At 47.7% G+C, this 11,203-nt stretch overlaps 1 protein-coding gene across 1 annotated transcript; it reads left to right on the top strand.

The window, feature by feature from the left end:
* Positions 1-272: 272 nt before the first annotated feature.
* LYRM1 (LYR motif containing 1) lies at positions 273-9,436 on the top strand. The gene is made up of 4 exons (XM_084270910.1): positions 273-334; positions 6,485-6,643; positions 7,649-7,741; positions 9,141-9,436. The coding sequence occupies exons 2-4, from the start codon at positions 6,485-6,487 to the stop codon at positions 9,255-9,257; spliced, it is 369 nt and encodes a 122-aa protein (XP_084127036.1). The 5' UTR covers positions 273-334; the 3' UTR covers positions 9,258-9,436.
* The last annotated feature ends 1,767 nt before the right edge of the window (positions 9,437-11,203 follow it).

Raw genomic sequence — 11,203 nt, 5'->3', positions numbered from 1 at the left:
CGGGCCGGGCCGGGCCAAGCCGAGCCCCGCACCGGCCCCGCCACTGGCCCCGCAGCCCGTCGCGGACGGGAAGAGACGCGGTCCAATTCACTCACCTCCGCGGCTCCCTGCGAGACTGCCTCCCCCACCCCGCATCACTTCCGGGGGTGAGCAGTCAGCTGGCGGCGCCGCGCCGCGACGTCCCGTGACGCAAGGCGGCGCACGCGCGGTGAGGGCAGGGCAGGGCGACAAGCCGCCGCCTCCTTCACCCGCCGGACCTGGGGGACGGGGCTTGGCGGGGCGGAACCCCCGCACGAAGGCGGGGAGCGGGGGCTTGGCGTGCTTCTTACCGAAGGTAAAGAGGGGGAATAGGGCGTGGGCGCGCCGGCGGGCGGGGAAGACAGAGAGGAGGGTAAGGAAGGGGAGAGACGGGCGGAGGGGGGAGCGGGCAAACCCCCTCCGCTTCACGCGGTGGTTCCGCCCGGCCGCGGGGGCAGTGCCGTCCCGGCCGCCAGGGGGCAGAAGGGCGCCCGGGCGGCTCAGGAAGGCGGTGGGGGTGGGCTTGCGCCATTTTGGCGGTACCTGCTAGCGGTCTGCCGTCACCTCGCTCACCCGCTGCTCGCCCAGCGCCGCCTGGCCGCGGGTGGCTGCAGGAGTGGCCTGGCTCCGAGAGGGCGCGGGTGCCCCATGTGTCGGTCCCGCCGCTTCCCCGGAGCTCGTGTCCGGGGTGCCCGCGGTTCCCTCACCGCCGCTGCTCGCCTCAGGAGGCTGGGAGGCAGCGCGCGGCGCTTCCCGCCGCCCGCCTTCCTTCTGCGGGGCAGGCTGCGAGGCAGGAGCCCCCAGCGCGCTGTGCTGGGCTCCGGGGCAGAGACCGCGCACGGCCTCACTGCAGACCTGAATTCCGATGGGATTCGTGCGCCTGAGTTCCAAAAAACAGCATGTTTTTTCTAAGTACAGCCCGCCATAGTTCTTGGATCGTCACTGATCGATGTCCTGGGCCTGAAGCATTTGGACACTGTAGTAGAGGGTTCATAAATGGAGTTGTATTAAATGACCCACAAGACACAGTAAGGAGGGGGACAAGAAGGACTGGTTCTCCGCCAGCATTAACATTCATACCTGTTGTTACGTTTCTCTATGCCTCTGTGTTATATAGGGCCATCCCAGGGCAGCTGAGACTCCCTTGTCTCTGCTAGATTTGATGCACGGCCTTAAAAATCTCTTTCTCTGCTTCTAAGTAATAGAGAACTAAACACAAAGGAGGAGAAAATGGTTCTAGATGTATGGAAGCACGAGCAACAGGGCTGCACAAGAGTAGAGGCAAGCTCATGTTCCTGCAGATTTTGCTTCAGCAGTCAGCATTTCTGTTGTGGAGGCTGCTGCAGCACAGGAGGCACTCCTGGAGCGACAGTCTGGATGTCGTACTATAGCCAGATAATGCCTCAACCATCTCAGATGAAGAAAATGACAACTCCAATCAAAAGGGGCTGTTTAAGGGTTTCCACTTTCATTTACTCCAATTAAGAGCGTGCTGCACAATCCTAATTTTCTGCAATTTCTCCTACTGAAATCACACAGAAAAACCAGTGATAAAATCCAAGTCACAGATTTTACTATCTAATTATATTCTCTTTGCATATAGTTTCCTTTTTCTGATCAAAAGACTGTCCCGTATGTGAGAGAAAGCTTAAAAGAGATCCAAGTTCAGTCAGCAATCCGAGGCAGGAATAGAATGGCCGAATTCTCACGCCTGCTGAGCAGTGGTGAAGAGGCTGGTTCAGAGGTGCTGATGGGTGTTTCAGATCTGGGTTTCGCATCACTTCAGTTTGCCAGCAAAAAGATACTGCATGACAAAATCTAAACCCATGTGAAAGTCATCTCGCTTTCAGATACTGAATAACTTGGTTGGGTAACTCGGTTCTTTTCACCAAATCTGCTTAGATTTACGATGGAAACAGAAATACCTGGGAGTCAAATTAATCCGTGATGGAAATGTCTTGAAATGTAGCAATGAGGTTGTAACACTATCCTGGAAGAGTATGATCTTTCCTTTTAAGTTTGTTTTTCATCATGAGGAGATGAAATATTTGAGCTGTGATAGAAGGTTTGCTGTGATTCAGTTTCGGCTGAGTCTTCAAAGGTGTGAGTGTTCAGTCAGGACTGAAAATCAAATGGGGTTTCACTTCGCTGGATGTGTTCTACAGCCATGGGGGGTGGATGGTCACAGTGTACTATCCAGCACAGGCCACCAAGTCACTGATTTGAGGAAAAGAAGATAAGATTACTTTTGTGGAAACTGGATTTTGAAATTTAGAATCACTGGAAGGCGTGTGACCTGTCACAGGAATCTGTGACCCTTTCTCTCCCTGTGCCACAGGAACTCATTGTCTCAGTTGTTGTCCCTCAAGGAAACGACCGGCCAAATTCATTGCTGTCTTAAGAACCACAGACTGGTTTTGGCAGCCTTGCAGGAAAGATTAATATGGATTGCTGACCTCTAGTTGCCATGGATAGCTGAGAAAGGAATGATTGATTATCTCTTGCATTAGCAGCAGGAGAGAGACTGCGGGTAGCTCTTTAGCTAAGTGGTGCAATTTAGCTCTTTAAAAAACAAATAAATGCCAGGTCTGTGCAGGTTTTTTGCATCTCTAAATAAAGAGTCAGCCAAAGAGCATGTTTGAAAATGTGAGGTCCTGACTGTCATACCGGCTGAAGCTGATGCTGTTCCACACTACACCATTGATACACTGTGCTTCTGAATTCTGTCTTTTATCTCTGTAACAGAAATGGGATTGTAGCTCAATTCAGAGGGTGAGCAGCCCAGCAGTTTGTCATCGTGTCTTTAGGACTCCTTGCCAGTAGCAAACCAGCTGTCAGGTAGAAGCTGCGCTGCTCCTAAACAAAACAATTTACATCTGAGAAGTTCAAAGCTGCTTTTTAAAGTTACTTCATGCAGAGTTCTGCTCCCTGCTGCCTCCTCCCCTGAGCAAATACAGTTTCAGTACCAGCACGAACCCTGAGTTACTGATGTGTGCCCTCGTTACCTGGGATGCAGAAGAAGAGATCTGTTGCTTTAAAATACCTTCTCTTTCCCTGTGGGCTACAACTTCCACCCTTTGTTTCCTAAAATCCTCTATGTTCTTACTACTGGTAGATTTTATGTTTAAAGTGAGTAGCTAATAGAGGGCTTGAAAAGAAAGGATGAATTAAAGTAGACTTCCAACTTCAGCAAAGGAACTGTGCAGCTAGGAGAGTGCTGGGCACACACTCTGAGCCGAGCATCCCTCGCTGGGAAGCAGCTGGAATTCAGCTGTTTGTGCCCAAGTCATCTGTCTCTGTGCAGCTTGCGCTCCATCCTGAATCTGCTTTGACAGAGCACTGCTGGGGTCACTCCACAGTGCAGCTGCCAGATTCCTGCCTTGTTTCTATATAAACTTTTAAATTAAATTCTGAACAAACCCACAGATAGCAAAAGAAGACCTGTGTATATCATTGATCAATCAAATTATCGACCCATCTGAACATCCGAAGGAATGTGTGTTTGCTTCCTGAAAGAAAAACTTGTTAGTACAATTTGTAGTCTAAAGGATTATTTGTTTTAATTAACAACAAAAAACGTTTGTGTCTTCATCAGGCAGTACCTCATTAACTGCTCAAACCTCCTTTGCACGTTTGGAGTCAGTGGGATGTTTCGTGTGCTTGATCTGCACGCAGATTATAGGGGTTTGTGTGTAGATCCAGAGAACGATACAAGCCTGCAGCTGACTCGGAAGGCAGCGCCTGGCTTCCCTCCAAAGGCTCCGTTCTCCCCGTTGCCCCAGCCAGCCTGTGAGCCACCACCAGTCCCATCCATACATTTCTGCATACAGACTTACCTTTGCCCTCTCCTGGTTTGTTGTGTTGCAGCAGACACCTGAAATTTGCTCAACAGCCCTATGCTTTTTGAGTAAAATGCCTGTGGTTAACCTCTGTGGGCTGCATTCCGCAACGCAACCAAGGGCGGGAGAAGTTAAACAATGGGTGTGCCTGCCACAGGATGAGTGTTAGTGGGAAAGCGGTGTAACATCCACTTAACATTCCAGAGATGTGAAATATAATTATGATTTAAATGCCAGAGATGTAAGTTGCAAGATGAGTAACTAGAAGGACATGAAAGCCTCCCTTATCTTCCTTTCTGTCCCACTCGGAATCATTCTGCACACCCACAGAACTAACACAGGCAGCGTCGCTTGGCGAAATTACACCTGATACACGACTTGTAGCATCACTTACGTCTCTGTCGGTGTGGGCTCTGTTTACACCAATGGAAAAACTGCCAACCTCATTTACAGCATTTTCAGGTGGAAGCAGCTTTGTTCCTGGTAGAATTATTCCCCGTTTACACTCCCACTCAGATCGGAGTCTGACCCAGGCGTTGAATTTGGTCGTGTTCTCATCCTTTCCCATGGCAGACGGGGGTCCTCTGTGAAGGGCTCCTCCTGCCTCATTTATCTTCATGGCAGAAACAGTTTGTGAGCAGGTCTGAAGCGTTAGAAATTGTTGGCTGACTGCACCACAGAGCAGCTGGCTGCCAGGTGTATCGGGAGAGCTGCTTGGTGCCTCTCACGTCTGGTGGGTGTGGGATGGAGAGCTGTAATGGAAGAGGGCAGCCCTTGCCCAGGTTAGGGGCTCCACACTGCTCCAGCAATGCTTTCTTGAAGAAAGAAAAAAATAACTTAGGGGGAACAGAAGCAACTAGTGGGGAAAGAAGTGTGTTGGTTCTGAACTTCCAAACAAAACCTTTATAAATAGACAATGGGTAAATTTAAACCCAAAGCGACAGGTGTGAGTACAGTTCAGCAAAGGGCTTGCACTGCCCCTAGTCGTGGCCTTGGAAATCATCCTGTGCCTGCATCATGATTTAAACCTGCTTTTTTAAACACTTCTTTTTCCTCCCATCATTATTCCTCTTATTTTCTTTATGGACAGTGTGAAACCCCAGGCTGACGTTCATTAGCTGTCAGCAGGGAGCAGCTTTACCCGCTCCACCGGCCACGACACCTCCTTGTAAAAGCAGAGGGGTGAGGCCAGGAGGGCTGGGACATGCCCTGGGACAGAGCTGGTGCTTCGCCAGCCCTTGCCTGGGAACCACTCCTTTTCTGTACAAAACCCCGTGTCCACAGAGGGAAGCGATGATCTTTCAGACACACGTACACGTGTTCCTCTGTGTATGACTAATTTTATTGCCTGAAGTGGAGCTGTAGAGTGGATAAAGTGAAGCGCTTATTCTAGGCCCTACCTAGCTGTTTTATGGTGGATAGCTGGTTCCTAGAAATACCAGAAACACTTACTAGAAATGCTTTCTGCTGAGGAGGAAATACTGTTTTTTTGGGGGGGTAAAAACATATGATCAGTTAAACATTTTAAAATACAAATAGCAAAAGGAAAATATTTTCTCTTAGGAATCAGGCCAGGCTGCCGAGCTCCCACAGCGACTGGGGTGCTTTAGGAAGGCTGCTTGCATCCCCCTGATCCCCACTGATCTCTGGAGGAGCTAGTCCCAGATATTCCCAGCTATTCCCAACACCCAGGTCTGGTGTCAGGGTAGATTCAGCCGCAGCAATGAGCCTTCCAGGATGGCACACGGTGATGGCGCATCCCTGACACTTGTTCCTCACAGTAAGGTACCTTCAATGGTTGTGGCATCTCCCAAGCAGAGTTCATAGTTCATTGTTTCTGCAAACCGAATCCATGCCAGGAGTGTGTTACTGCAGCAGCAGAGTTGTCTCGGGCTATTTGGGGTCTGGCCTGAAACGGTGGCACCACTTCTGAGATAAAATGCTGTTTGCACAGAACCAGAAGAGGATTTCACTCTTGGTTTCTGACAGACTCTTCCCACACCTGGAGGCTGACTCAGTGGGCTCAGCAGGCACACAGAGCTCTGAAAATCAGGACATTCCTGATTTTCCGAAATCCACAGTTTGCCTGCCTCTCCCACAGTGCTCAGGTAAAACAGCTTTCACCACTTTTCCATCTCAGCAAACTCCAGCTGAATCATCACCTCACGCTGTCGTCGTGTCACAAACCAGCCTCTGAAACCTAGTGTGGTCTTCAGCAATATCGGGGTGGTTTTGCCATGGATTGTGCTTGCAGATTTCCAGATGCTTTGCAGAGATAGGGACAGCTCTGATACAGTCCCACAAGGAGGAGATGCTCAGAGTTCCGGTGCCTTGCCCAATCTCTGTTGCAAGACAGCAGTGAAACACAATCTGGGCGTTCTTGTACCAGGCTTGTGATCCAGCAGCGCACCAAAGCTCAAGTTGTTTGACTGCAGACAGATGTCAGTATCAGCTTCAGTACTGTGTGGGACTGGGGCTTCAGTCAATTACTGTTCACAGCTATTTCAGGTGTTTCCTGAGAGCTCAGCCTGTCTTTAGGTGGTGGAAATCCTTTTCTAATCCAGTTGTGTGAATTCAGCAGCTCCCATGTTCATGTGTGTCTCTGGGGGGTTGTGTTGCTCTTTTAGATGACACCAGTTACCCGACAAGAAGTTCTTGGCCTTTACCGCAAGATATTCCGAATAGCCAAGAAGTGGCAGTCGGCCTCAGGACGGACAGAAGAAACTCTTCAAGAGAAGGAGTACATTAAAAATGAAGCCAGAACCTTATTCCGAAAGAACAAACACGTGAGTGTCCTTGTGGGTCTGAATTCCTGATAGGTCTGCTCTTGCTCTTAGTGTCCAACCACTGAGACACTGCAGAGAGATGAGTGTAAGAGATGTTTTCCCAAAATTTCATTCACCTTAAGTGCTGGCCTGTTTGGGTTATAGTTTAAATTTCCCTCTGAAATAGTAATAAGAAAACACAAACCATTTCAGCTCTTCATTAACTACTGCAGAAGCCTGAAAGGTCTGGAGTTTTCACTGGGAAAAAGAAAGCCAAGAAAAAATTAAACTCTAAAGATCCTGCCTATGTAATTAAAGCTGCTTTTCATCTTTCAGAGAGCAAGCTAAGTGTATCATTGCCAGTGCAACGGTGAACAGGGCTCAGCAGCTTCCTATACTTTTTTTTCAACAAATATTGGCACTTCTTTTAAAAGAAGCACTTTGATTTTTTTCTTAAGGAAGACATTTCAAACCCCTTTTGAAACGGGCGATACAGATGCCGTGGTAATCGAAGGTCCTTCTTGTAATTCAAGATCACAGTACTTATTTACATCCCATTTTGAGGTAATGCAAAATCAAAAAATGGAGTTGAGTCACAATTTACACCACATTTCAGACTTCAAAGAGAGTTTCTGGTAGGATGATACCACAGTGTAGAGTAAGGAGTCTCTTCCCTTTCTCCTCTAGCCATATTGCAGAGTGAGGAATGGGTGAGTGTGGGTTTTTCATGGATGATTCAGTATTGCTTTTTACAGAGAAAATACCATGTTTGGTTAAAACTTCCTTTGGCAGCCTGAGCTGCATCAGCCACTGGGCCTTAATGTCCAGCACCAGCAAGCCCAGAGCTGAGAGTCGAGACAAATACTAATGTTACCTTCATGGATGTGAAAAATACAATCACTGGATCCTTGGTACTGCCAAAAAACATAAAGCTAAAGAAAGTCACATGGCTGGGCATCGTTTGGGCTTGAGCCTCTGATCACTAACTGCTGTATCTGTACTCAATGTTTCTGTGCATGATCTTAGGTCACGGATCCAGAGTTGATTAAGCAGTGTATAGAAGAATGTGAGGCAAGAATAGAAATTGGACTTCACTATAACATCCCCTACCCGAGACCTGTGAGTATAAATCCAGTCAAACTCCCTTACCACTCACTAGACAGTAAAACCATAAACTCCCATCAAAGGCACCACACTCCAATTTCAGATAAGCCAGTATTTAAATGCTGTGCTAAATCTGAGCCAAATTCATATTGAAATGTTCTCCATTTACCTTATTTCACTGTAAGTTGGCTGATATATCAAAATAAGGAGTCAGAGCCTGAATGGAGTTGCATGAGCTAAAGTCCCAGGGCCTGTGAATGTTTAGGAAGTCCAAGCAATAAATTACTCTATGTACAAAAATAGTGATAAAAGTGAATCAGAGAGTCAAATGGGCAACCTGCTCCAATGCCCAACCACTCTTTCTGAGAAGAAACTTGTCCTCATTTCTAACCTGAACTTCCTCCGGCACAATATGCAGCCATTCTCTCTCATCCTGTCGCTACTCATCTGCAAGAAGAGGCTGACCCCAGCTCACCACAACCTCCTCTCAGGTAGCTATAGAGAGCAATAAAGTATTTTAAGCTGCCTCCCATGGAGGCTCCTCTCTACTCCTGATCATTAGTTTACATCTTCTCATCTATAGTTCCCTTCTGAAGGCGGTCAGGGTCAAAATCAAGTTGTGTCTTCATCAGATGCTTGCCTAGAACATGGTCACTGATAGCACATTTCATATCCTGCTTTTACTTTTCTCAAACTGAATGACTAGGGTGTTTTTTTCAGGTTCTAGAAATCTCTATTGCTTCTACTACTATTTGCACCTAAAGTCTTGCAGGATGACAGCCTCAGTAACAGTAACATCTGACTGCTGACACCTACCTTTTTCAGTCACCTGGGGGGAGAGCGCTGCGTGACTCTAATAGTCTCAGGAAACAGAAAGACTTTGTCAGTCAAAGGAAGAGCCTGTCACCTATTGCTCCTTCTGTTTAGGGAGTCAATGACATTGATTGTGCATTTTAATACAGTAGATAGAATCATGAAAATAAGGCAGCAGCCTTTCAATACATACAGTTTGGGGTTATTTTGTGACTTGGTGTGTAGGTAGGAGCAAAGCACGCAGTGCTTTAAGACATCTACTCAGGAATTTTTCAGGCTTTCTAGATCTTAGTGTTTGGAACAGTGTCAGCAGTCCTATTTCAACAGGTATTTTATCATTGCAGTCTGATATTGAGCTACAAAATAAGGTTATGAAAGCTTAAAATACACAGGATCTTAATAAACACAACTTTTATCACCTGAAAGTGACACCATTAATCACTCCTCAGAGCGCTCCTCCTACCAATCTAATAACCTGCTTGGAGAGGGTACAGCTGCCTGTCCAACATGTGAACAACTTACCTAAACCTCCATGAAACCCAGTCTGTACATATTCCTTGTTTCTCCACATTCACCTTACCAGTGGGATTTTCTTTTCCAGATCCACCTGCCTCCGATGGGTCTTGCCCACAAACAAGGCCGCACCTTGCGCCACCAAGAGAAGCTGAGGAAGATTTCCAAGCCAATATACCTGAAGTCCCACGACGACGTTTCGTAACCCGTCCTCTAACTGCGGGGTGTAATCCCGTCACTTACACTGTGGACTGCAACCCAGGTGATCTGTGTGCACTACTGTGAATGAAGCTGTTTCTGTCTCACATTTCCTGAGGCCAAACAGCTAATTGATCCGTTGTATGAGATGGGTAAGGTTGGTCTTTCAGCCTCAATAAAAATAATGCTTTCCCAGGCACGGGGTGCGATACAAAGAGCACTTTGACACTGGGACAAATCACATCAGGTTTTCAAACTCTGTTCCAGGGTTCTCTGGCTCAAGGATTAGAGAGGCTGAAGGCAGCACCTTGTGTGCAAGGGTCAGCAAAAGTGAGGCAAGTCCTGGAGAGTCCAGCAGCCCCAGTGCTTGCAGAGCTTCCGAACACAAGTGGGAATACAGTGCCTGCCTGGTGCAGTGGCACTCCTTCCTCTCCTGTCCCTGCTGAAAGTTTCCAGTTTCAGAGCACCCTTATGGTGCAGTGCTGTTTCTAAACAGACCATAGCAGAGAGACAGCAGAAAGGCTGCCAGTTCTCCCTCCTCTTTGCTTTCTGCGAACTGCAGAGATGCCTGGAGTCTCCGTGTCAGCTCTTACCCCTTCTTTTGGGGAGGGTGTGGATGTGAAGTGCAGCTGCACAAGTGGGAGGAGAGCATTGCAGTGCTGGGTTCTTCAGGTTCCCATGTATGGACTGAAAACTCTCCCTTCAGGTTATCACTGAAGGTGCTTTGGGTGTCTTCACTCTGCATTTTTTCCTGGTTAGCTTTCCAGCATCAGCAGCACACTGGCTTTCCCAGCAATTATTTTAGTGTTAGGTTTTAACTCCAACACTATGGACACAACTCCAACTTTATGAAAAGAAAGTGTCTGCATCTGTCTCTTCAGTCTCTTAAGCTGAAGGCGTTATTTCTGCCTTGCAGAAGTGAAATGAAATTAATTTCCTTCTCCCTGGCTGCCAGTGGTTTGGGCTCCTTTGGCTGCTCTGGCTTTACCAGGCTGTGCACCAGTTCCCCTCAGGACAGTCAGTGGAGCCTTGTGTCCTTTGGGCTGGAAGCACCAAGGAGACCGAGCTGCAGACAGGAGCTGCGCTGAGCTGGGATGCTGCATCAGCCCAGCCCAGAGCTGCTTTAAGGACAGGGGCTGTGAGCAGAGAATGGCTCCAGCCAGAGTTAACGGTGGCAAAATAGCAAATTTGAAGCCTGCTGCATATATTATTTCCTATTAAAGAGGCAAAACTAATGACATCTCATTTTCTGAGCTGTCCAACTCATCCTAAACCCTCCAGGCCCTGACAGACAACAGCAAAGAACTATTCTCATCTACCTTAACAGTAAGTTAGAACGGGTCATGTGCAGAACAGAGTGAGAGAGAGAGAGTTCTTCCCTCCCCCACCAATGTAAGGGTGAAAAACTACAAGCGGATGAGAAAGGACAAGGAAACAATGAGAAGAGCGAGTCAGCACGGCAGGTACTGGCTCGTCCGATCCCTCGCTACCCTTTATGGCTCCAGTCCACAAAGATATCTGTTCCCATATAATTATTTCCTGGGAATGCCTCATGTGGGAAGTAATATATAAAATGCCATTGTTCTGTCTGTCAGCAGGAGCTTTGCTAATTTACTGCTGCCAGGAAGACACAAACCAAATCTCCTTTGGCCTGGGAGAAGGGGGGTGGAATAAAGACAGTACAAAATAACACAATTAAACACAGTGCAAAAGCCTTCACTGCAAGAAGCAGGAGCAGTCCCCATCCTCATCCTCAGCCCCCAGCACAGAGAGGTGCTGCCTGATCCAAACCAAAATGTGCCCAGACAAGGGCTGCAAATGGAAGCTTAGGCTGCTTGTTGTCATTAAACTATCACTTCAATGTCTCTAATTGTTAAAATTCAGGTGGCTAATGAAGGTACTGATGCTGTGACTCATCAGGTGAATAAACAGCTATGTAAATGAGCAGTCTAA

This window comes from Gallinula chloropus (genome assembly GCF_964237585.1).
Source record: "Gallinula chloropus genome assembly, chromosome: 15".
Classification (NCBI taxonomy): domain Eukaryota; kingdom Metazoa; phylum Chordata; class Aves; order Gruiformes; family Rallidae; genus Gallinula; species Gallinula chloropus.
The sequence above is the reverse complement of the archived record's forward strand: the minus strand, read 5'-3'. Positions and strand labels throughout refer to the sequence as shown.

What these genes read in the sequence shown, in the direction of transcription:
- LYRM1 (XM_084270910.1), top strand. Translation starts at nt 6,485, where the DNA reads ATGACACCAGTTACCCGACAAGAAGTTCTTGGCCTTTACCGCAAGATA. An exon ending in TATTCCGAAAGAACAAACAC is followed by an intron (nt 6,644 to 7,648) that starts GTGAGTGTCCTT and finishes GCATGATCTTAG; the next exon opens with GTCACGGATCCAGAGTTGAT. An exon ending in ACATCCCCTACCCGAGACCT is followed by an intron (nt 7,742 to 9,140) that starts GTGAGTATAAAT and finishes TTTCTTTTCCAG; the next exon opens with ATCCACCTGCCTCCGATGGG.